We start from the raw sequence: 24891 nt of genomic DNA, 5'->3' as shown, positions 1-24891 counted from the left end.
GCGTGTACGGGCCATCTAACGGTCGGATTCCCATCCCCATTTTTTTTTTTAAACATTTATTTCGAAATGGTTCTTGATAGATAGGTAGGTTCTGATTTATTAAAACATTTTCAGATACATTTTTCATAAATCAAACCATTCACTAGGCAGATCGCCTAGTGGTTAGAGCGTTGGACTAGTAAATGGAAGGTTGCAAAATCGAAACCTGAGCTGACAAGGTACAAATCTGTCATTCTGCCCCTGAACAAGGCAGTTAACCCACTGTTCCTCGGCCGCCATTGAAAATAAGAATTTGTATTTAATTAGGCAAGTCAGCTAAGAAAATGTAAAAAAAATTTTTTTTAAAGATTTCCAGTACACTCAACTAGCTTTCTCCTTCTGACAGCCAAGTGTCAACTAAAGTAAAAAAAATAATAGTAACAAAATATATTCTTTATCAATACAGCCTTTGGCATCAACACCCTCTCATTTTGCTGAAATACAAAAAATAACCAGACAATTAGTTTGATTGTGCATAATCCTTTATTCCAATGTCAGACCAGTTGACATTTAATGTTCATGTTCACTACAAACTTAAAAAAGAACAAAAGGAACCCTCAAACAAAACTTCTATATAGGATCTTTACATCCCACCTTTTCACTTCTTGTTGTCTGCCATCAACACACAAAAGATTTCCAATCCTTTCTGTAATACTAGCTACACTGTATTCCTTGCATTTCCTCCAGACCGGTATGAGAATCAGACTCATGCATAGAGGTTGTGCTATGTTCAGGCCAAATCAGAGTAAAACGCAAGCAGAACATACAACTTGCAGTGGATGAGTATTTTGTTAAGCAGACATTTTTTTTTAAAGACCAAATTCAGGGCTGACAGTGTTTGCGACTTGGGATTGGAAATCTGGGATGGTTCAGAGGGTGTGACGTACCTGCAGCTGGCTGACTGCTACCCCAAATAAAATGCACCCCTCAAAACAATTCCATTCAACCCAACGTAGATCCTAATATGGTCTCTATAACAAATGTAACTCATTCTACCCTCCATCCTTACAGCAGATTTTTTAAGAAGATTTTCAAATGTGGCAGGAAGTTGGAACAAATCTTTGTAGAACACATAATAAACCAATTGCACAATGTAAGAAATTGTGAGTGGGACTGTGGTGGAGGCATTACTTACCTGGGCTACATACAACAACAAAAATTCTCAATTGTCTGTCATTCTAAAATAGAGCTGCATGGAAAAATGACAGTGATGGGAGATGGATCAAACTCAAATCTGAGCAGGTGAAGGGATTCATTTCAACTTCAGTGTCATCTACTTTGTGTGAATCATAGAGGTGCTGAACAGAAGCTTCTGTTTCTGCTTCTTCTTCTTCTTCTTTCCCCCCTTTTCATCTGAGAGAGAAGGAATAGGATAAGTATGCAGTATTCTAACTCCACAAATAAGGCATCACTTACACAAGCTAAGACACAGACAAACACAGTGAAAGACTGACCAGGGATGACCACTGGCTGTGGTGGAGCAGTTGGACCATGGTCCAGCTGCAGGAGTGCCTCCTCAAAGGCCTGGCTGAAAGAGTTCTGGAAACTGGGCACTGGGACCCGGTCAGACACATCACTCTCTCCATCGCTGTCTGCCGCTGGAGGAGCCAGAAGCATTTCTGAGGGAGCAGCACAAGAAAAACAGGAGTCAAACATGGACCAACACTGTCGAATACTGACACTCTATGGTCCAAACAAACATAGGGTTCAGCTGACAATGCTCGCCTTGCCAACTGATTTGAGCAAACAGAAACTGAGGAAAAATGAATGATGTAGACATGGAGTTGTCACCTTTCTTTGGAGTGGTCCATGGCCCAGCATCAGCCCTGGCTTTCCCATCCCTCAGCATCTTATCAGGGGAGAATAAGGGGTGATGAGAGATAAGTCATCTAAATTGTCTATATCCAAAAGTTGTGACATCCTGACATCCAAGGTAATCAGTCTGTAATAAAAAAAATTGTAGGTACAGACATGTAGGAGTGACTAAATTAATGAGTTAGGCCTACAGACCTGAGCAAAGGACATGCAGTGAGAGTCATCCTCCACACAGCCCACGCTGGGCGCAGGGCTGTCTCCAGTCAGACTAGGGAACATCATCCCATCTACAACAAGATGGAAATGGCGTTTCAGTTTACAAGACACCGTTTGTAATGTGCTTTATTTGGGGCGGCAGGTCGCCAAGTGGTTAGAGTGTTGGGCCAGTAACAGAAAGGTTGCTAGATCGAATCCCTAAGCGGACAAGGTACAAATCTGTCATTCTGCCCCTGAACAAGGCAGTTATCCCACTGTTCCTAGGCTGTCCTTGTAAATAAGAAATTGTTAACTGACTTGCCTAGTTAAATAAAAAACGAATTCCATGGCACAAAATACAAACATTACTATCAGGAGTCCATAAAACAGTGACACTTTAAAGTTCCAAGCCTATCAAAATAAAGGACAGTTGAAAGAGCTGGTCTCACCAGAGACAGCGCTGCTGGTGAGGGCTGAGGGAGGGGCCAACAGAAATTCAGGATATACTTGTGGACTGCCGTTGTGAGGTGGTGACCCAAATGCCGGGAACTGCTGAAGATTCTCCAGCCCAATATGCACCTCTGGATCTGAGAAAAAAACATTCATATGAAGATACTTTATCTGATGACAATTTTTCAGTTACACATTCTACATTGAGAAACAACCAAAAGTAATATGGACTCACATTTCCCCTGCTTCTTGTTCTCCTCCATCTCAATACGCCTCTCCCTGCGCTTCTCATCCCTTGCTTTCTTTTGTCTGAGACGCTTTCTTTTCTCCAAATCATCTGAGAGTCAGAATTGAAAAAAGTGATGGAGAAAGAAGATCATTATTGAATTAGTATTTACTCTAAGAAGCAATGTACATGACTAGAATAGAGTGTATGTTAGGTTCTGACCTGCAAAGCTGTCCAGGGTCTCTTTGGACAGGGCGGGGGGCTGCAGGGCCAGCTCACAGATACTGAACTCACAGGTGAGCGGCAGGTGAGCCAGGTAGCGGTGTCGACGGCGAATCTCCTGTAGCCAAGAGAATCAAAAACCTGAGATATTGCACATGTTCCTGGGATGAAGCAGAAGAAACAAAGTCTTGGTACATTTTTCAAGAACAAACATGGTTTAGATTGAATGACTTACCTCAGTGATAGTTTGCCCCTCAATCTCCACCACAGTGGCCGTGATGGTATGGGGGCTGGCCTCTAGGCTGCCATACTCACGTTGCAGACAGCGCACGTTCACTGGGTGCAGGAACATCTGTTGGCAGTCCTCCGCTGGAAGAACAAAGGAGTAAGTGCAGAGACTGGACTTTTGAATGTAATAAAGAGGACAAGGTAGATGTTAAGTGGAGACACACAGATAAACCGTAGTTCTGCTAAAGGGTATCCTACCTTGGTAGAAGTAGTAGGAGGGGCCATGCTCTGAGGTTTGGGGGCGCGCCGTTTCCTCAGCAGGCTGGGGCACTGCATCCTCAGGGGACTCCTCCAGCACTCTCTCCAGGAGCCCTTCAGGAAGCTGTGGTTCCTCACTGGTGGCCTCCTCAGGGTCCTCCTCTGGAACCTCTGCCACTTCATCATCAAATGCGGAGGAATACTGCAGAACTGGCTAGAAAGAGTAAAACATGGAGAATCTCTCAGAGCCAATAACACGGGCAAGTTTGGAGAGTAAATTAATGGGTTATAAATGCAAACACTTACCTTGGTACTGCTAAAGGTGGTCACTACTTCCTCCTCAGGGGAGGTGGGATCTGCCAGGGTGAGATTTGACAGTTCCAGGTTGTCCTCAGCACATGCCTTCTGGTGCTTCAGCAGAGCTTCCACTCGCTCCTGGACCACAGCAGAAAAAAGAGAGGGGGTCAGTTCATGCTATATAGGCATATTATATGACTTGACCTAAGTTTGTGTAACAAGTCAAACTTCACACACACACACCACTTCTTGCTTCATGCAGTCGAAGCTGCCTGTATTTTAAACTACAAGCTGCTAGTTTGTCAGTGTTACCTGCAGATTGCACAGGGCACTCTGGATGAAACAGGCTGTGGCATCCTCTCCCTGGGTGAGCTGACCCTGCAGAGCGGCCTTCTCCTCGGCCACTAGGCCCAGCACCTGTTCCCGAGAGGCCAGCAGCAGTTTGGAGTACGGGCTCAGATGCACATCTACAGCACAGGAGTACAGCAATGTCACAACGATGCACATATACCATACCACAGAAACAGGTATATGGTAAACAGTGTCGCACGGTACACTAAAACGTTGGTACTTTTTCAATACTACAAACTAAGAATGTGGCAGTCATAACATTTTGTTAGCCGGTTATTGCCATGCAAATGTCTGCTGATCCCACGGTAATTGACCATTAATGAAAAAACACGATTAGCATCTCCAGGCATACAAGTCACTGATGCAAACCTTTGGAACATTTTTAAAAGGTCTAACAAATCCATTTAATATACACCATCACAATAAATCCATCATCTATTTTAGGCAGATCTAAAGAAACATTAAATGAAAAAAGTGTATTTCAAAAGGAGCCGAATATGAGTTGGCCTACTACCGCCTACGCGCCATGCCAAAGACTGTAGGCTAGTTTATTTAGCAGACACGATATGCTCATGAGTGCCATTATTTTATATGATTTTATTGTATTAATAACATAATTGAACTTGGCGAAATAAAATAGAAAATATATTTATCAATTTCGGAGCGGGTGTGCATATGAAGTGGCTATGTTGAGCATAAAAACGGCTCCTATACGCAGGATTTAGAGTTATTTGGCAACTTTAGTTGTGAATGACACAAACCTTAGAATGTCTTAGAAATCCAAATATATATGGGCTCCATGATGCGACTACAGGCTATTAACTATTTGAAAAAGTCGCAAAAAAGCACAAGTTTTCACAACAAAACATTTCAATGAACTGTTGACAGCCCCCCATCTCTGCGCGATCGAGAAAGCAATGGGGAGGAGATGGAGAAACGCAGTGGTGAGATATTCTATAGCTAAAAAAGGTAGTGTCAACCTATTAATTATGAAAATATTAAAACGTGCCCCATTACTAGGTTATTCAAAATCAAATTCACTATAAAATGTAGGCTAACTCTAAGCCACCCTACACAATCAGTAAACCAACGGCATTGCCTAGGCCTATATGTTCTCTCCCAGACTCGTGGATAGAAAGAAAGACTGGAGCGGAGCATGAGGTACTCATTCCATCCAGAATGCATAATACAGTCCACACTCAAAGGAAATTACTAGATTGTTTAATTTTGGGTTATAGGCTAGACCAATTAAGTACCAAAGACATCTTAATTTTTTTTTTTTATATGCGGTAGGTAATTTATCATTATTTTGATTCAGTTTTTTAGGGGTGTAGCTTGGGCTCATGTACAGGCGAATGCATAAGCTGTAATATGCGTATGGATGTTCTACATGCAACGTCTTAAATGCTTTGAATGAAATCCCCTTAAAGCGCTGTCCATTTTGTTGTTTGGCTTTGAAACAACATCCACGACAACCATGTTTCCCACTCAGTTTCAACCTGCTGTCGTCACAGTGAGGTGAGTTTTAAAATCATGATGTTATTTTGATAAGTGGTTAATGTGATTTTGATAACATTTGCATTGATATCAGAGTGGTTAGAGGGACAATAGAGCACTAAATATCAAGCCATTAGGACCTGATGGTAGTTAGCAAGTTGGTTACTACAAACACATGTCAAGAGATTACTTTGACTGTGGTCATGACTGCCGGTATGGCGGCGTCACGAGAATATTGTCCCCGCAACAGCCCTAACTACAACATGAAAAACGATTTGATATCATTTTGTTACTTCCGGTTAGTCTATCAAATGTCTCACGTTTGAAAACCAACTAAATGTATTTTACTTATTCTAAAATGTATTAATTAGCCCAAGTTTAAGACAAACAGAATGCATCACCGATTCATATTCCCTGCAACTTTCTGAAGACAATACGACACAGGAATGCGTTCTGTGCGTTTATGTCGACCACCTTGTGTAGCCTTTAGCATGCTAATGCTAACCGTCTTCAGGTAGATGGAAAGGCTTCCTCAAAAAACTGAATAAAAAAAAATGTACTGCAGAGTAATATAGGTCGCCTGTCTAAATACGCTTGGAAGGGGATAGTCAGATCTTTAGGAGGCGCACATCTAGGTCTGATTATCCATTGAAGGAGGGAAGCCTAATATAGTGGGTTGAGATACGAGATATTAACGAGTCATAAATCACAAGGAACAACAGAAAAATAGTCTGTGAACTAGGACCTTACAAACCCTGAGATATAGCTTATAGTTGTATACGTGTGAGACCTAATGTCCGATCGAAAGACATCTCTATAGATAAAAGTTTCAGGAAAGGAATAAGCACACACGTCGACTGTGAGAAGAGAAACACAGAAGCAATTGGATCAGAGTTTTAAAAACACACAAAGTTTTGAACGAGGATAAGATGATAATTATTTGCGCGCGAGATTGATATATTGATACAGTCAAAAGTCATAAGGAACAACAAATGAATGTATGAACTTATTGTTGTATACGTGTGAGACTTAAATCATATATCAAAAGTCTTCCCAATAATTATTCCGGAATTCTAGGAGAGATTAATGGGAGGTATTTATCAACATAGGTTAAGGATAATAGAAAGCACACAGATTAATAGTACATGCACATAGATTGTGAGAAGAAGCATAATAACAACAATAATAGTAATTGAATAAACATGGGTAGTAAATCCTCTAAGGGGATTCCGGAATTAACCAGAGATTAGAGATATATATGCAGGGAAAAGATAAAAGAAACATCTATTTTGGCCCGAAATGGATTAAAAAAAAGTATGAATTTGATGGACGTTTAAATATAGAAAAATTGGAATCAATGATTAAACCAATACATAGGGTATGTGGGGACAAGGCACAGAAGCAACAGGCAGAAGGGCTCGACACCGCTCGCGTTTGTCTGGCTGAAGCTAGAAAAAGTGCGGCGGGGGCCAAGAAAAAGGGAGCTACTAAGGAGGAAGGATTAGGTAGCCAGGAGCAGACAGGGAGGACTCCCACGGCTCCCACAGAGACACCACCCAAACCCAAATTATACACCTCTCTGGTAGATCAAGCGTGGAGGGAAAATCCAGACGATGAGGTGGTGATGAAACGGGGGCAGAAAAACCCAGTGCCGCCTGTCCCGTCACCACCTCCCCCATATGCTGGTCCTCAGGGAGCCGAGGGAGGGAGGGACACAGAAAAGAGGACAGGATTTAGCAACCTTATTGAGAAAGTGGATAGAGGCAGTCAAGAGAAAGGGGGAGATAGGTGCCTTAACTGTCACAAACTGGGTCATTTTGCTAGAGATTGTGAGGCGGCGTGTAAACACTGCAATAAAGTAGGCCATAATCACCGAGACAGTAAAAAGAGAGAACATCAAACAGTAACTATCGGGGTAATTGTAGATGAGCACAAAGGAGGCTTTAAGGGAAATGGACCTAAGAGAGACGGGGAAAAATGGACAGGATCAGACGATAGAAAGTGTTTCAATTGCGATGAGACAGGACATTTCGCCCGGGAGTGTAAGGCTCCCTGTAAACATTGTGACCGAGTAGGACACAACCACCGCAACTGCAAACAAAGGGAAAGGCAGGAGAGAAGATAAGGAGACAAGCGGGAGAGAGAGACAACAAGAGTGAGAGTAATGAAAATCATCGCCGGAGAAATGCTTGGACATTTTAAATTAGGGCTGTTTTCTGGGAATTGTCTCAGTAGTAGCTGCCTGATTTTACAACTGCAGACAATTATAAATAGGGTTCTTTGCGAGGAGTCTTCGTTATTTCACTAGCTTTGGTGGTCCAGTCGTATAATTCTCGCCTGGCACACGGGAAGCTCGGGTTTGCTTCACAGCCTATGCACCAATTGACTCAAATCTGGGTTTCTGATTGTAATTCAACTATTGATATGTTTTTCCTGGAAAGATACGGTCGTTAGTGTTTGTTTAAGATATAAACTGAATGATAATAGCTTGTTAAATTTGAAAGACTAATTCATCCAAAAGAATAGCGAGGCGATTTCGATGTAATACGTTGTCTGTTGCCTAAATGGTCTGCTGGAATAACGTATTGAGAATAGGAGAATAACTGAATCACAGAAGAGACAGTTGCCTAAAATCTATGAATCCTAATAATAAGCAGATAGGTAATGGCGATAGAGTTGTGCCCCCAAGTTGTGTGATAGTTTCTGATTATTGTTTATTGAAATGTTGTTTTATCTTTTGACCAGTAGTAGTATTTTTTTTATACATTACTCTCATGGAAAGATGTGTTTTAAAAAAATGGGGTGAGGTGAGTTTATAAAAAAATTGTCATAAGGTTATTTTGAAAAATCCCACTATTTTGGCTTAAGTAACATTTAGTAACCTAGCCAAGTTTATTTTCCCTTAGCTGTTGTTGTATGTAATGTAAGAAATTTAACACAAAGCTGTAAAATTGATATTATAGTATTATCAGATTTTTTTTATTGAATAACGTTATAAAGCCAGTAAGAATAGGTTTTGATTATGGTAGACTTATGTTAAGTATTTAGGACATATTTTAAGCCTGAAGGAGTAAGAATAAATGGGGAAAAGATTGTCAGTTCAGCTTCGGGACATCAGACAGTGGAAAGACTGTCTGCTCCATTGGTGATTAAACATGAGATGTCAGGAGGGCAGGCATGCATTCCAGTCCTCAACTCCAGGTTATGTCTAGTTAATCTGTTTGGGAAGAGATACAATGACTATTGAGCGTGGCGGTCACCCCCACAGAAAGCCATAGGCCATAAAAGAGATTACTCACACCTTTGAGGACTTGGTAGAGGGGGGTGTAATTAGAGAAAGAGATGCACAGTGCAATTCTCCAAGGTTTTGGCAAAGAAAGCAGCCCTAGTTGTGAATTCTGCCACAGAGGTATAGTAAATACCTCTGGGAAACCTATTGCACATGCTCAGTTGATTTTGAATCTATTAGATGCTGTACTTTTGCCAGAAAAGTTAGCCACTTGTAAATTACACAGATTGTATTTGGCATCATGATAAGTTACCCATACTACCTAAGTCATTGTTTAGATATGCAGCAATATTGACACATGGGCAGAACCATGTGCCAACAGGGAGGGAGGATGGTAGAGCAGGTTAGGAAACACTGCAGGTTCGGAAAGACTTAGTGGCCTAAAGGTTAACTACTTAAAAACATTTTTTTTTTGTAGAATATCCATTCCAACAATTGGAAATGGACTTCATTGAACTATTCCGAAGTGAGGGAAAGAAGGGGTGTTTAACAATAATAGATTAGTATATTAAATGGGTAGAAGCGTTCCCAACTTACTTCGTGGACACGATTAGGGTAGCTAAAATATTAGGTCCAGATATTATCCCTAGAGTTGGTTTACTAGGATCTATTTCTTTAAACAATGGATAACACTTCCGCTTATCAGGTAGAACATATAGAAAGCCAGAGTTAGGGAGACCAGAACAGGTAGACATAGAAGTTGAAGATATACTAGCAGAACACATAAGACTGTTTGTTAACCAAACCCGTTTGTCCAAGGGGAACGGCACCGCAGTACCTCCAGGCTCTGATCAGGCCCTACACCCAAACAAGGACACTGCGTTCATCCACCTCTGGCCTGCTCGCCTCCCTACCACTGAGGAAGTACAGTTCCCGCTCAGCCCAGTCAAAACTGTTCGCTGCTCTGGCCCCCCAATGGTGGAACAAACTCCCTCACGACGCCAGGACAGCGGAGTCAATCACCACCTTCCGGAGACACCTGAAACCCCACCTCTTTAAGGAATACCTAGGATAGGATAAAGTAATCCTTCTCACCCCCCCCTTAAATGATTTAGATGCACTATTGTAAAGTGGCTGTTCCACTGGATGTCATAAGGTGAATTCACCAATTTGTAAGTCGCTCTGGATAAGAGCGTCTGCCAAATGACTTAAATGTAATGTAAATGTCCAAGACTTTGTGTCCAACAGGTGAATTACAGGAGAAGGTGATTCATTCAATCCAACCAGGGGACTGGGTGTGGATCCAGTCTCTGAGGAGAAAAGACTGGAAGCAGCCCTGTTGGGAAGGCCCATACAAGGTTCTGTTAACCACTGCCTTTGCCATTAGCTGAGAGAGTCCCTTGGGTCCACGTTACCCACTGCAAAGATGTATGTACACATATAAGCACTGCTGATCACACACACACACAGAGTTAGGAGAAGAACCGAGTACCAACAGGGTCCGGGGGTTACCTCCTTAATGAAGATTCCCTATCACGACCGTTCCTCACTGTGGGTGCTCCTAGAAGTGTGAGTATGGGTGGTACCTAGCAGACCGTCTAAGGGCAGGAGAGGGTTGGCGGTTTTTGGGAAGATTAGGGTCTCTGAGCTGCATCATAGTCTTTGTAATCTTTCTGATACATTCAGATCCACCACCTTCCGGAACTAATCATACGATGCCGTTGTCATTGATAAGAGGTAAAAGACAAATAATATAAAATACTGACCATCATGGACGAGTAACTTACAGAATAGGAGTCAAATAAGGTCAAGATGTAGGATTTAAGGTAAACATTAAACAATTTCCTGGGGAAGCAGACAACTGTACAGGGATTGGGTTGGCCAGATGGAAGTACTCAGCCAACCCACCTCAGTTCACTTTAACTCCTGATGAGTACCAGCGCTATAGATACAAGAAGGGCACCGAGAACTTAGGTGATTTTAATGGCTGTAAGGCAATAGTTCATGTGACTGACTTAGGTTTGGAAGTACAGGAGAAAATTCTTAACCTCACAGCACCTATAACTGATGTAGGGTGGGCTTGTACCAGCAAAGGACGCATACTATAGACACTACCAAAAGGGTTGTTAGGAACTTGCGCCCCGAGGTTATTGGTCCAACCAGTTTGAGTTAATCATCAGAGGCCAGTTATTGGAGGCTAAAGTAGGCACAGGAGGAGTTTTGACCCGGATGGGAGTAGCTTTGTCTAGATGGATGCTATTGGCATTCCCAGGGAAGTTCCTGATGAATACAAAGCTATGAATCACATAGGTGAAGGCTTTACCACTAGACCAAATAGGGTCCTTAACCTCCTGGCAGTCTAGGACTAACTTTTGGGATAGATATCTGTGTAGATCCCCATGTAACTCCTGGAATCAGGTTATAGCTCACAGAGAGAGAGAAGGCTATGTAAATCCACATTCCCAATATACAAATAGATGGAGTATAGTAAAGGTCAGGGTTTTTGACTGCAATCCGGAGTGAGGGACGTATTGCATAAAGGTACGAATGACCATTAAAAGCGTGAAGAAAGAGGATCTCAGGTTATGGTATGTGGGCTTTGACCAGACCAGCATCGACACAAAGGTACCATTCCAGGTAGTAGAGGTTAGGGCTCAACAGAGATTCTTGAATGATACCGGGGATGCAGTAAAGGGGTTCTCTGACCAATTATCCGCCACCTCCCTCATGACCTGGCAAAATAGGCTGGCTCTCGATATGTTATTGGCAGAAAAGGGCGGGGTAGGTAGAATGATTGGGTTTCATTATTGCACGTACATTCCTAATAACACAGCTCCAGACGAATCAGTGACCAAGGCCCTGGCTGGTTTAACCACATTAGCTCATGAGTTAGCAGAGAACTCTGGGGTGGATACTTCCCTGACTGGGTGGTTCGATAGCATGTTTGGGAAATGGAAGAATGTACCAAGTACTGTATTGTGGGCTGTTTTCACCTGTATGAGTGTGTTGGTGTTGTGTGGATGCTGTTTGGTCCCATGTGTGAGAGGTTTAATCACCAGAATGCTAGAGAGAGAGCTCGATGACCAACAGATGGTGAGATATGGACCGATTCCGAGCTCCGACCAGTGGGATGACGAATACAGGCCTCCAGTCCTAGGAGATGGCTCCGTTTCTTTCAACCACGAGGAGCCAATGTTGGATGAGACTATCTTCAATGTTTAGACAGACTATTTCTTTAATGAAGATTATAATGAAATCCTAAAAAGAAGAGTTATAATTGGATATAACAGTCATTGATGAGTATCAGATGTAAATACATATATTGGTTTTGTTTACTTTTATAGAACATTTAGGATTCCATATGGCGATTGATGTATCAGTGTGTATTATTTAGTCATGAGGTGGATTGATAAGGGAATTTTAATGCTTAAAGGTAATGACTAAGCAATTCCACCCTGAAATGTAATTATGACATTATGTAACATATAATGAATAATTAAATGTAACTATTAGTAATCATTAATTTCTGTAACATGTATAATGAATTAGAATGGTAAACTTCAGTATAATAAGGTTTGGGTCGAGACAAGTAGAAATGTGTGTGTGTGTGACTAAGAAGATACCGAGAACAATTAAACTGTGTATGACCTGACCTGGCTAGAACTCACAGGGAGTCCTGTCAAGGTTCCTCTAATCTCAGGGGAATGGAACTGCCAGTTTTCTAGTGATAAACAATGGTGAGAACCATGGGGAAGGATACATTCCACCTACTGTTCGTGTGTATGTATGTGCGTTGGCTATCTACTGTTTGTGTGGAGGTATGTGCGTAAGTAGGGAGTGAGTTATAAAATGGATGTCTTTGTATTATGGACTTTAGAAAGTGCTTGTGAATAAACTGTACGAACCTTTTGCATAAGCTGAGTCTTTACTTAATTATTCTTCAACCCAGGGTCTTACAAACCTCCGGGATTGGTCAAAGCTATTGATTGTTAGTTATTATCATTGGGATTGAAAATTATCGTGACATGTATGCAAATGTATTAAAAAAAACTGAAATATCACATTCACATAAGTATTCAGACCCTTTACCCAGTACTTTGTTGAAGCACTTTTGGCTTCTTGGGTATGACGCTACAAGCTTGGCACACATGTATTTGGGGAGTTTCTCACATTCTCTGCAGATCCTCTCAAGCTCTGTCACGTTGAATTGGGAGCGTCGCTGCACAGCTATTTTCAGGTCTCCCCAGAGATGTTCGATCGGGTTCATGTCCGGGCTCTGGCTGGGCCACTCAAGGACATTCAGAGACTTGTCCCATAGCCACTCCTGCATGTCTTGGCTGTGTGCTTAGGGTCATTGTCCTGTTGGAAGGTGAATCTTTGCGCCAACCTGGGGTCCTGAGCGTTCTGTACTTTGCACCATTCATATTTCCCTCGATCCTGACTTGTCTCCCATTCCCTGCCACTGAAAAGCATCCCCACAGCATGATGCTGCCCTCACCATAGGGGTGGTGCCAGGTTTCCTCCAGATGTGACGCTTGGCATTCAGGCCAAATAGTTCCATCTTGGTTTCATCAGACCAGAGGATATGGTTTCTCATTAAATCTCCTTTAGGTTCCTTTTGTCAAACTCGACGCAAGCAGTCATGTGCATTTTAACAATGTCTGGCCACTACCACAAAGGCCCGATTGGTGGAGTGCTGCAGAGATGGTTTCTGAAAGTTCTCCATAGAGGAACTCTTGAGCTCTGTCAGAGTGACCATCAGGTTCTTGTTCACCTCCCTGACCAGGGCCCTTCTCCCCAGATTGCTCAGTTTGGTCGAGCAGCCAGCTCTAGGTAGTCTTCCAAACTTCGTCCATTTAAGAATGATGGCCACTGTGTTCTTGGGGACAGTCAATGCTGCATAATTTTTTTGGTACCCTTCCCCAGATTAGTGGCTCGACAAAATCCTCTGAGCTCTACGGACAATTCCTTCAACTCATGGCTTGGTTTTTGCTCTGACATGCACAGTCAACTGTGGGACCTTATATTGACAGGTGTGCCATTCCAAATCATGTCCAATGAATTGAATTTACTACAGTTGGACTCCAGTCAAGTTGTAGAAACATCTCAAGGATGATCAACGGAAACAGGATGCACCGGAGATCAATTTTGAGTCTCATCGCAAAGGGTCTAAATACTTATGTAAATAAGGTCTCGTTTATTTTTAATACATTTGCAAACATTTCGAACAACTTGTTTTTTTTGTCATTATGGGGTAATGTGTAAATTGATGAGGATTTCTTTTTTAAGTCTGTTTTTGAATAAGGCTGTAATGTAACAAAATGTGGAGAAAGTCAAGGGGTCTGAATACTTTCTGAATGCACTGTGTGTGCATGTTATGTTGGATGTGGTTTGAGTGTCATGTTGCCTATTGGTCTACATATTTAATTATAGTGATTTTGTTCCCCATACTCTATATAAATGTTTATAGATATGTCTTGTGTATTTGATTTTGATGCAGGGCTCACCCCTGATAAAATAAAGGTTAACTAAAATAAGTAATAGTAAACTTTACTTCACTGAAAAGAGAAAAAAATGATCCGCAATAGTGGTAGAGATGACCTCTGGGAGCCAACTCTAAATAGACCACATTCAAGCCCTCCATCCCCCACTCATTCAAAAGTAGGAACTGGTTCCTCCAGTCAAACCCCTGCTGCTTTCTCTGGCTCCACACCCACCCAGCCATCTAGGTGTGAAGAGGCCAGCCCATAAGCGGAGGAGGGCCAGTGCACCAGCGACAACTACCACCGAGGGAGAGGACCGTTGGCACACTGTGCTAGAGGATTGTTTAGAGCCACTTCCACCAACATTTTGACCTAAAAAGCATCCAGGACCTCAGATGGACATTACTGGAAAGTACAGCCCCCTTCATCTTTGTGTTAATTAAAAATGAAGTTAACTATAGAGAACATACAAAAATGTTATGTACTTACATTAATCAATTGACCAATTCGGCCACTTGGCTACATTTGGGCAAACTCATGAGGGACACCTGGGAAACTTCATACTAAATATTATGTAGCTCTCACTAGGGATGGGCGATATATATTGTGTGACGATAGATGTTTTTCTATGGTTTCATATTATGCTCTATCATTTATTTCGTTGTGTCGCAAATCACACTCTTCACGGCAATACTTTTCATCCATTGAAAGTCGCTTTGCGTTCTGAAATTTGCAACACAAACAAACATGGAGAGTGAACGTGACACAGAGCTCGTACCTAAAAGAGGGACAACTTCGGTTGCATGGACGTGGTTTGGGTATGAAAAGTCTGACACGGACCAGAAAACCGTCCTCTGCAAAATACGCCGCAGGCCGGTCCTGACAACAGGCTCAAACACCACTAACCTTTTTCACCACCTACGCAAGAATCATGTAAAACATTAGAGAGAGTCTACAGATGAGACCCAAAAAAGTACAGTCGAGGGCTCAAAACAAACCCGACTCAGACGTTGCAAGAGGCTTTTGCCCGCGATACAGCATATGGCAAAGAATCACAAAGATGGAAGTAGATAACAGCTGCCGTTACAACTTACATCTGCAAAGACCCCAAATGGCCCCAATTTACACGGTTGAGAAACAGGGGTTTCGTGAGTTGGTGCCAACACTCGAACCAAGGTACCAAATGCCAATTTGTTGAGTATAATTCAAAATGTAATAAGAGGCCTTTACATGTGGTAATTTTAAATAAACTATTTATTCATTGAATTTACAGAAAATGTGTATATCGTGATATGTAACGTTATAGGAAATGACCTTTATCAGGATGTGAGATTTTGGCCATATCGCCCAGCCCTAGCGCTCACATTCCTGAATATACCAGTCTGAAACGTTGCCCTGTTGTGGACAACATCCCAGCTTCCTATCTCAATGTATGGCCTTTCTTTTGCATTTCAAAGATGATGCAATAAAATGCCCAAGTTTGTTTTATTTTATGTTTTACCAGATCTATTGTGTTATATTCTCCTACATTAATTTCACATCTCCACAAACTTCAAAGTGTTTCCTTTCAAATAGTATCACGAATATGCAACAGTGTGCATGCAAAGTCATTGACTATAGCTCAGTATTCAACACCATATTACCCTCCAAGCTCATCCCTAAGCTGGGCCCTGGGTCTGAAACCCGCCCTGTGCAACTGGGTCCTGGACTTCCTGACGGGCCGCCCCTCAGGTGGTGAAGGTAGGAAACAACACCTCCACTTGCTGATCCTCAACACAGGGGCCCCACAAGGGGGCTTGATCAGTCCCCTCCTGCACTCCCTGTTCACCCATGATTGCATGGCCACACACGCCTTCAACTTAATCATCAAGTTTGCAGACAACACAACAGTAGTAGCACCACCCGCAACCGCAGGGCTCTCCAGAGGGTGGTGTGGTCTGCCCAACGCATCACTGGGGGCAAATCATCTGCCCTCCAGGACACCTACAGCACCCAATGTCACTGGAATGCCAAAAAGATCATCAAGGACAACAACCACGCTAGCCACTGCCTGTTCACCCCGCTATCATCCAGAAGGCGAGGTCAGTACAGGTGCATCAAAGCTGGGACTGAGAGACTGAAAAACAGCTTCTATCTTAAGGTCATCAGACTGTTAAATAGCCATCACTAGTACCTTAGAGGCTGCTGCCCTATATACATAGACTCGAAATCAATGGCCACCTGAATAATGGAACACTCGGTCCCTAATAAATGTACATATTTTGCATTACTCATCTCATATGTATATACTATTCTACTCCACTGTATTTTAGTCTATGCCACGCCGACATTGCTCGTCCAAATATTTATATATTCTTAATTCCATTCCTTTAGATGTGTGTATTGTTGTGAAATTGTTAGATATTACTGCAACGTTGGAGCTAGAAACAAGCATTTGCTACACCCGCAATAACATTTGCTAAACGTGTACGTGACCAATCAAATCTGATTTGATCCTTGCCTCAGGTCCTGAGCTACAGCCAGTTCGTTTTGGGTATGTCATTTTAGGCAGATATTGAGAGGAAGGGTCCTAACCAGAAGAGGTTAGATTTTTTATTCGTTTTTATAAAAGAGAAATGCCATGGCTGCAAAAGTACCATTTAGTAATAGCCCAAAAACCAGCAACCAATACATTTTCACCAGGACATCATTTTCAATGTAGCCCGAGCTGCAGGAAAATCAAACATGGCAACACTGGTGCATGTGCACATGAAATAAAGGGTCAAAAATACACAAATCAAAATGTTTTTGTTTTTCTCCAGACCTCCCCTGGTGTGATTTAATCACTTTTGTGGACTTAAAACATTAATATGTGTGATTCTCCTTGCCTTTTTTTTTGTTGCTGTGGTATCATGATACTAAACGTGGTATAGAAGTCAAACTTCTGGTATTGTGACAACACAAACATATGGTAATCATCTTCCTCATCGCTCACCTCCAAAGAGTATAGGCTCCTCCACTTTCACCCACTGAGAGCTGGGCATGGCCACCAGAGCCCCCTTCTCCCTCCGCATTAAGCACATGGTGATGAGGTCACCGACTGCATACTGCCTGGTTTCCATCGCAACCACACTGCAGTGAGACATGAGGGGATAGAGTGTGTTATTCACCATTTTCAAACATTATATTTTCTTTCCCAAAGGTGGCGATAGAGAATGTTCTAATAGGGCTATTTAACATCTCACTAACCTTTTGAGGTCATCAGAGTGCACAGACTCATAACAGATGGGGCACTTGGACCAGCTCTTGTCACTGAGAGACAGGTAGTGCAACATGCATGGCCAGCAGAAGATATGGCCACAGCGGGTGATATGGGCTGCTACCGGGGGGTAGAGGCAGATGGGGCAGGAGGGCACCTCATGACTGTAGATGCGCTAGAGGGGGGAAATAATAGATGCATTAAAAGTCCAATTAGGAGGTGGAGATTTCATGCGAAAGAGAGGGCTGATGTACAGAACCTACCACTTGCTGCACACAGTCCCAGTTCACCAGAGTGTCTGGGTCAGTGAAGTGAGCCTTGTAGTCCTGGTCATCGGTCACCACAAACTGGCAGCTAAAGCAAAAGGAGACCAAAAGGTTAAAAAAACACACAAAAAACACCAATCTAACAATTCAACAAGCCTTATGTCACAAGAAAGATTTGAATTGAGAGGGCGCTTACTTGGCCTGCAGGAAAAGCTCCTTGTTGAAGGGCTTATGCTTGTGGCCCCACTTGTTGCGGCGGCCCCAGCAGGAGTGTCCTTCTCCTCCTAGACCACCATGGCCCACACGAGGCTCAAAGGTGAAGTTGAGCAAGTGGTTTAGACTGATCTTTTTAGGTCCAGCAAACTGAGCCGGGTTGAACTCAGCCTGGCGGCACTCTGCTACCTGGGGGAAGGGAGAAAATAATTACAACCGAACATTCCTGATTCACAGGCAGAAATAATAATATTCCTATGGGTTGATGCCTTGTTTCTACCGATCAGTGACTCAAATCATTCTGGCATATAATGTCACTATAATAAGTGCTATTTAAGAGCGAACAAGATCCCAAAGTGGGAATATACAAGTATAGTGCCGAACAAAGCTTTCTTAAAATAGGCTTATGTAGGTTATTCCATAGCCAGCGACAGATTCATGTTTTTCTTATCTTGTGAATGCTCACCTCGTCACATCTTCCTTCACCTGTAACGCAATACTGCCGGGATCCACCTCTCTGGGGAGGTCTCTTGTCAAAATTCTTGCTTTTCTGTGAATTGGTGCGACGAGGGCCAGGGAAACTGTCACTCTTGGGAACGGAGGGCTCTCGCTTGCGGCTGTAGCGCTTAGAACCTCCATTATTCTTACCATCTGAGGAGAACAAGAGAACAAAAAATAAGGGAATTTATCATTCCAGCAGGATCATCAGCAATTCTATTTGCATTATCATTGCTTTTCTTATGCTCACTGTTGCCCGTGAGGCACTATGATGTAAAGTAGAAATGAACTTGTATCAGCTTGTAGCCTAAATCAACCAAAGGAAGGGTGAAGATCATGCAGAGCTTGCTGATATTATTACTGTTGCACCAAATATCTCTCTGAAAGACACCAACGCAGAAAGGCATATTGGTAAAAAGATAAACATATCCTGCTGGTCCTCTCGTAAAAAAAAAAAAAGCTCATCTTTAGAACCCACATGACTAGTACAGAGTGGGCCGTGTCATGTGCACTTATCAGCACAAGCCAGAGCAAGTCAAGTCACACTTGCACACAAGTGATAGATCACTCTAAAATGTCCTGTTATGTGTGTAGATCCTGTTTACGTGCCTCAATCCCAAATGAATGGCAAAGATATAGTCTACAACAGTGGTCAACAACCGGTCGACTCCTACCTAAACCATTTTATATTTCAACTTCAAATGAGGTAGAGATTTCCCAAAGATCACAGATAGCGGAGGGAGTGAGAGCTTTGCTGCTATAACAGCCTCCACTCTTCTGGGAAGGCTTTCCACTAGATGATGGAACATTGCTCCAGGGACTTACTTCCATTCAGCCACAAGAGCATTAGTGAGGTCGGGCACAGATGTTGGGAGATTAGGCCTGGTTCCAATTCATACCAAAGATGTTCGATGAGGTTGAGGTTAGGGCTCTGTGCAGGCCAGTCAAGTTCTTTCACACCTATCTCAACAAACCATTTCTGTAACACCTCGCTTTGTGCACAGGGGCATTGTCATGCTGAAACAGGAAAGAACCTTCGCCAAACTGTTGCCACAAAGTTGGAAGCACAGGATCGTCTAGAATGTCATTGTATGATGTAGCATTAGGATTTCCCTTCACTGGAACCAAGCTCAAACCATGAAAAACAGCCCCAGACCATTGATCCTCCTCCGCCAAAAACTTTACAGTTGGCACTATGCATCAGGGCAGGTCATGTTCTCCTGGCATCTGCCAAACCCAGATTCATCTGTCAGACTGCCAGACTGTGAAGTGATTCATTACTCCAGAGAACGCATTTCCACTGCTCCAGAGTCTAATGGCGGCGAGCTTTACATCACTTCAGCCGACGCATGGCCTTACGCGTGGTGATCTTAGGCTTGTGCTTGGCCGGGGAAACCCATTTCATGAAGCTCCCCACAAACAGTTATTGTGCGGACGTTGCTTCTAGAGGCAGGTTGGAACTTGCTAGTGAGTGTGGTGTGGCCTACCACTTCACGCCTGAGCCTACTACTTCACAATAACAGCACTTGCAGTTGAACGGGTCAGCTCTAGCAGGGCAGATATTTGACAAACAGACTTGTTGAAAAAGTGGCATCCTATGACAGTGCCACACTGAAAGTCACTGAGCTCTTTAGTAAGGCCATTCAGCATGACAATGTTTGTCTATGGAGATTGCATGGCTGCGCACTTGATTTTATACACCTGTCAGCAACTGATGTCTCTGAAATAGCCAAATCCACTAATTTGAAGGGGTGTCCACATACTTAGTGTATAATATGGCCTGATAAGAATATTGACAAATCAAGCATAGCCAATATGCTGTGATAATGTATTAGGCCTAATGCACAAACCTCATTCCTACAGAACTGTTTTTATGTTTGTGTTGCATAGGTTTGTTTAAAAAATAATAATATCAGAGCGGTAGACTTCGGCTTGCTTTTTGACTGCGAAAGTGATCTTGACTCAAAAGATTGGTGATCATTGATCTACAATGACGAAATGAGGTGTCATCCACTGTCGTAAGTCCTATAACTGGCTAACTCCACCAGCCTCTATGGACGACTACAAAAATACTAAATTAGTATTCTGTATATGCATGAAACACACACTTGGAATAATTTTCTCCTCAACGGAGGGTCACATATTGCAGTTATGAAACAGCCCAACTTAGCCTGTTTGAACAATAGTTTACCTGTGGTTACATATCAGTAACATATTGAAAAGGCCAAAATACCTTAAATTCAATGCAATGTGCAGAAATCATTATGCACCCGACTCTTGGTGAATGTGTTAATGCTCTGTCAAAAGGCACGACTTACACCACCTCCAATATCACGTAAACAAAGCAGCCCTACCACTAGGCCCTGCAAAGTAGCGTGGATCAGAGTATGTGAGCGGAGCGTGCACAATGTGACTGCAGCGTGGCACGAGATTCCCAAAGGCTGGAGCATCGGCCTTCTCGCCTGCTTCAATTTCGCTCCAGCAATGCTCACTTCAAGAGCTCTGGGCATGCCCGCCCCAGCATGCATTTGTAGTCTACTTGTGTGCTGCTATAGCCCCTTGCTTTAGCTACTGTCATGGAGTTCCCTAAATATTTTCATGAAGATACTGATCAAAATCAAGGTGACTTATAAAGATCAGGACCAAGAGCAAGAGAGAAGGTGCGGTGATGTGGTGTCCACAACTAAAGAAACATTGTGGAAAGTGTATTTTCAGTTATCAGAAGAATGATGTGCACGTAGTAAGTACACCATGCTAAAAGGAACGAGGTGGGTAGATAAATGCTTTGCTAGAATGACACACTTACAAACTACAAATCAGATCTCTTAAACATTTTGTTATTTATATTATCTACACAATCGGCCATAACAGATTTTGGCCCAATAAGCCTGGCATATTTGATTGGGTTATTTAGCCTAAAAAAAATAAACTTTAGGTCTACCTATGGAAAGAATAAAATGACTCTGCCCAGCCTGGCAAGAACGCACAAAAGGGTGTTGAGCATCCCCAGTGGCTCTGCAAGTGTGGAGAGAATATTCTTCGCTGCTGACCTGCTCTCCAGGCACCATCACGAGCCTGAAGCCACAGACTGGCCAAACTCATGTTTCTGAAAATGAATTCAAAAGGAAACTCATTTTTTATTTAATATGTATTTAAATTCTAAGTAAGTCACAGTCTATATGCACAATTTATATAATGTAATGATTTAATACCATGAAATGTCCTTTATGTCCCTACCAGCCTATTGTGTTGCACTTGCAACTGCTTCAATGTATATCTTTGTAGGCTATAGCCTTGAAATAATATAGTCTAATTAATTCATTTTTCATTCCTTCTCAGGCTCACTGTCTGGCTCCTGACCTATTTAGCATTTATGCTGTTTAATATGATACGTAGTATATTGAAATTATGGTCACTTCTTACATTCACATTTTCATGTTTTTTCAAATACTTTTCATTCACATCCATGTGGTTTGGTTTCAATACTTAAAAAAACAAATTGGTAGGTCCAGGTCGTCACAAAAAAAGATGGGGGCTGGTTACATTGTGATCTTAATGAATGGAGCAAATTCAGAGCAGGAGTTTTTTTCCCTGTGAGCGTGGAGTGGTTTTTTAGGAAAGACAAGCACGTGTGGGATTTCCAACCGCTCAACTCTGCTCACATGCTCTGGCTTGGATGACCAGTGTGTTGTGAATCACAATGGTGGAATTGGCAGATCAACTTCAAAATAAAATTACCCCACTGAACTGATGCGAACATAAAAAGTGTAATCGTGCAACAACTGTACTAGACACTAAACAAAGTTGAAATGTTGTTTAAATTCAATAAAAGACAATAGTAAATTTGACACAGAACAAAATTAAGAAATCTGTTGAAACTGCACTGTGGATGTATTATACTTCAGAATTGCATTGGGGACATACAGTCCCAGTCAAATGTGTTATTTCATAGTTTTGATGTTTTCGCTATTATTCTACAATGTAGAAAATAGTACAAATAAAAACCCTTGAATGAGTAAGTGTCCAAACTTTTGACTGGTACTGTATATTGCAATGTATAGCCATACACCATTTCATGGACTCGATCCCGAGGTATCAGCCAACTCGGTAACCACGTTCACATTAGTAAAGTCATACCGTATTAAATAATTTAATTAAAAATAACGACAGCTGTGATGGACACAGTTTAGGTACAATTTTATAAATGCTGACAGAATGCGAGAAATGGCAGTGGAAACATTTATGGGAAAATATTGATTTAATAACCATCATATCGAAATATATAAATCAATAAAGTCACTCCCCGCTGTCAAGTGGGGGTAGCTAAAATGTTTTGCTCACATGGTGAGGACGGGGGAGCCTCATGATGATTTCAGACGTGTCCCCCACCCCAATCAAAGTTGCCCATCCCTTTTATAGATCATTTGGATACGAAGCACAAAAGTGCTAATATAGGTACCACTGATTTGTGCCACAAATGCAAAAATGTTAGCATTTGAAACAGTGACAATGTTACCAAAACATGGGTTGCAATCATACCTTGTCCATAGAGCATTTACATGGTAAGGAAACCAAAATGTTATTTGGTTAAACAAAAAAAATAAAAATAGAAGGAACACCTCCTTCTAGTGGTAAGAAGCTGGTAATTGGTGGTGACATCACTGATGATGAAGAAACAATACTCCAAGCCGCAGCTCCATACTACTTCAGACATACAAGAACAGATACTGTATACTTGTTGTTGGGGTTGGGATTGGTGTGGGGTGGTCCGTGGGTGGCTTTTGACCAGTTCTTTGGAGTCATCATGTCTTACTAATTGTTAGAAAAAAAATGTTTGGTCCAAATCGGATGTTAGGTACTGGGCATATATTTATTGAATATTATATAAATCCTATAAACAAAAAAAAATGTCACTGGGTGCAATCAATTTGCTTAATTTCTCAGATATTAAGTTACATTGCAACAAAATAATATTGCAGGAATGCTACTATTTTCTGTTCTGAGATGGTGGGTGAAATGGCTTATGACATGGAACGACCCCACAGCAACACAATATCTAAGATAATATTTGTGTAAACTCTTTAATTGTAATCTGTGTAAGCCGTTACCTATGGACCTTGTGTCACTCTACTCCGTGACACCCAAAGACTGCAATTCTAAACCAGCCAGAGGGGGATTGGCTAGGATTTAGTTCGATTGAGAAAAGCCATTGATTAATGTTCACCTGTTTTCGGTTTAGATTCTCCCGGTGTTGGGCCTGTAGAACTCGAACGGGGCGGAACCTTGTTGCTGTTGGCATTGCTGTTTGGATTCTTCTCCATGGTTGTGTCCTTTCTGCGAGAGGTATTTAGGCCGAGCTCCGGGCAGAGAGCGTCCGAGCTCCCTAGCATTAAATGGGACAAAGGGAGAGGAGAGCAGATTGTAGCGAGTGCGGGTCAGGCAGCGAAGGCCCTGTTTAATTTCGGTCAAAATGGGAGACTCCATTACGGCGACATCTTGACAACAAAACAAACCAAGAAAAATAGAGACACAATTTAGGCGTCTCAGTAATGGAGGCGGTGTAGAAATTGAGAACGAAGCGAATGCTCACACCGGGGCCAAGACCCAGGAAAGTTGAGCGTTTTCGCGTTCTGGGAAACACTTGGCCCCAAAAAGGCGCTGACCGTTCTCCAAAGAATGGAAAACGGACAATTGTGCAGTTATCCCCCCCCAAAAAAATATATGATCGTACGGACGAGCTAAAACTAATGGCGACAGGTCGCCAAACAGGAACCACAGAGACCCGGATGAGACATTTGCGCGTTGTTGTTTTGTACAGGGTGGGGTTGTGGGAAATGTAGTAGAAACCCAACATCAATGAGAATACAAGTAACAAATGTGAATACTAGTTCAGAGTGAATTGTCGCCCCCCTCGTTGTGGTCCTTCTCTAAATGTTTGAGGAAAAGTGGTAGTATGGTTGACTGGCTCTGGAAAACCCAGGAGGGGGAGGGGACATATACCCAGCCCTTGAGTTCCCATTTGAATGTACCGCATGGACTATAGCTGGATCAATGAACTATGATCCCGACCCTGTTTTAACGTTTAGAAACGTTAATAATCCTTGCTTGTGATATGGTTGATGGAAACCTTAGGCAGGGCCGGATCCAGGTGACAAAAACACAGCCCCTGCCGAGGTACTGAACTTCCTCCCCAGTTATGCTCCATTGGAAAGTTTGAAGCGGAAATTGGAGGACGGTGGAAGTGTAGTCACGGTTGGAGTCAGTGTTCTTAAATACAGCTGGGTGCAACTTTCCTAAAACATCAAGTATATATTTTGTAATTTTTTTATTGCTTATACACACACTTTACAAAAATATAAAACATGTTTCATGAGCTTAATATTAAA

At 42.3% G+C, this 24891-nt stretch overlaps 1 protein-coding gene across 1 annotated transcript; it reads right to left on the bottom strand.

The window, feature by feature from the left end:
• Nucleotides 1–503: 503 nt before the first annotated feature.
• Nucleotides 504–24297, bottom strand: rnf10 (ring finger protein 10). The gene is made up of 17 exons (XM_064937497.1): nucleotides 23730–24297; nucleotides 18474–18658; nucleotides 17991–18196; nucleotides 17792–17882; nucleotides 17519–17703; nucleotides 17265–17401; nucleotides 4043–4197; nucleotides 3740–3868; nucleotides 3434–3647; nucleotides 3183–3316; nucleotides 2948–3065; nucleotides 2735–2836; nucleotides 2499–2636; nucleotides 2050–2141; nucleotides 1831–1888; nucleotides 1494–1658; nucleotides 504–1392 (listed from the first exon to the last, which is right to left on the bottom strand). The coding sequence occupies exons 1-17, from the start codon at nucleotides 23893–23895 to the stop codon at nucleotides 1313–1315; spliced, it is 2355 nt and encodes a 784-aa protein (XP_064793569.1). The 5' UTR covers nucleotides 23896–24297; the 3' UTR covers nucleotides 504–1312.
• Between the last annotated feature and the right edge of the window lie 594 nt (nucleotides 24298–24891).

Source organism: Oncorhynchus masou, chromosome 25, assembly GCF_036934945.1.
Source record: "Oncorhynchus masou masou isolate Uvic2021 chromosome 25, UVic_Omas_1.1, whole genome shotgun sequence".
NCBI lineage: Eukaryota > Metazoa > Chordata > Actinopteri > Salmoniformes > Salmonidae > Oncorhynchus > Oncorhynchus masou.
Note: the sequence above shows the minus strand (reverse complement) of the source record. Positions and strands in the feature narration are given on the sequence as shown.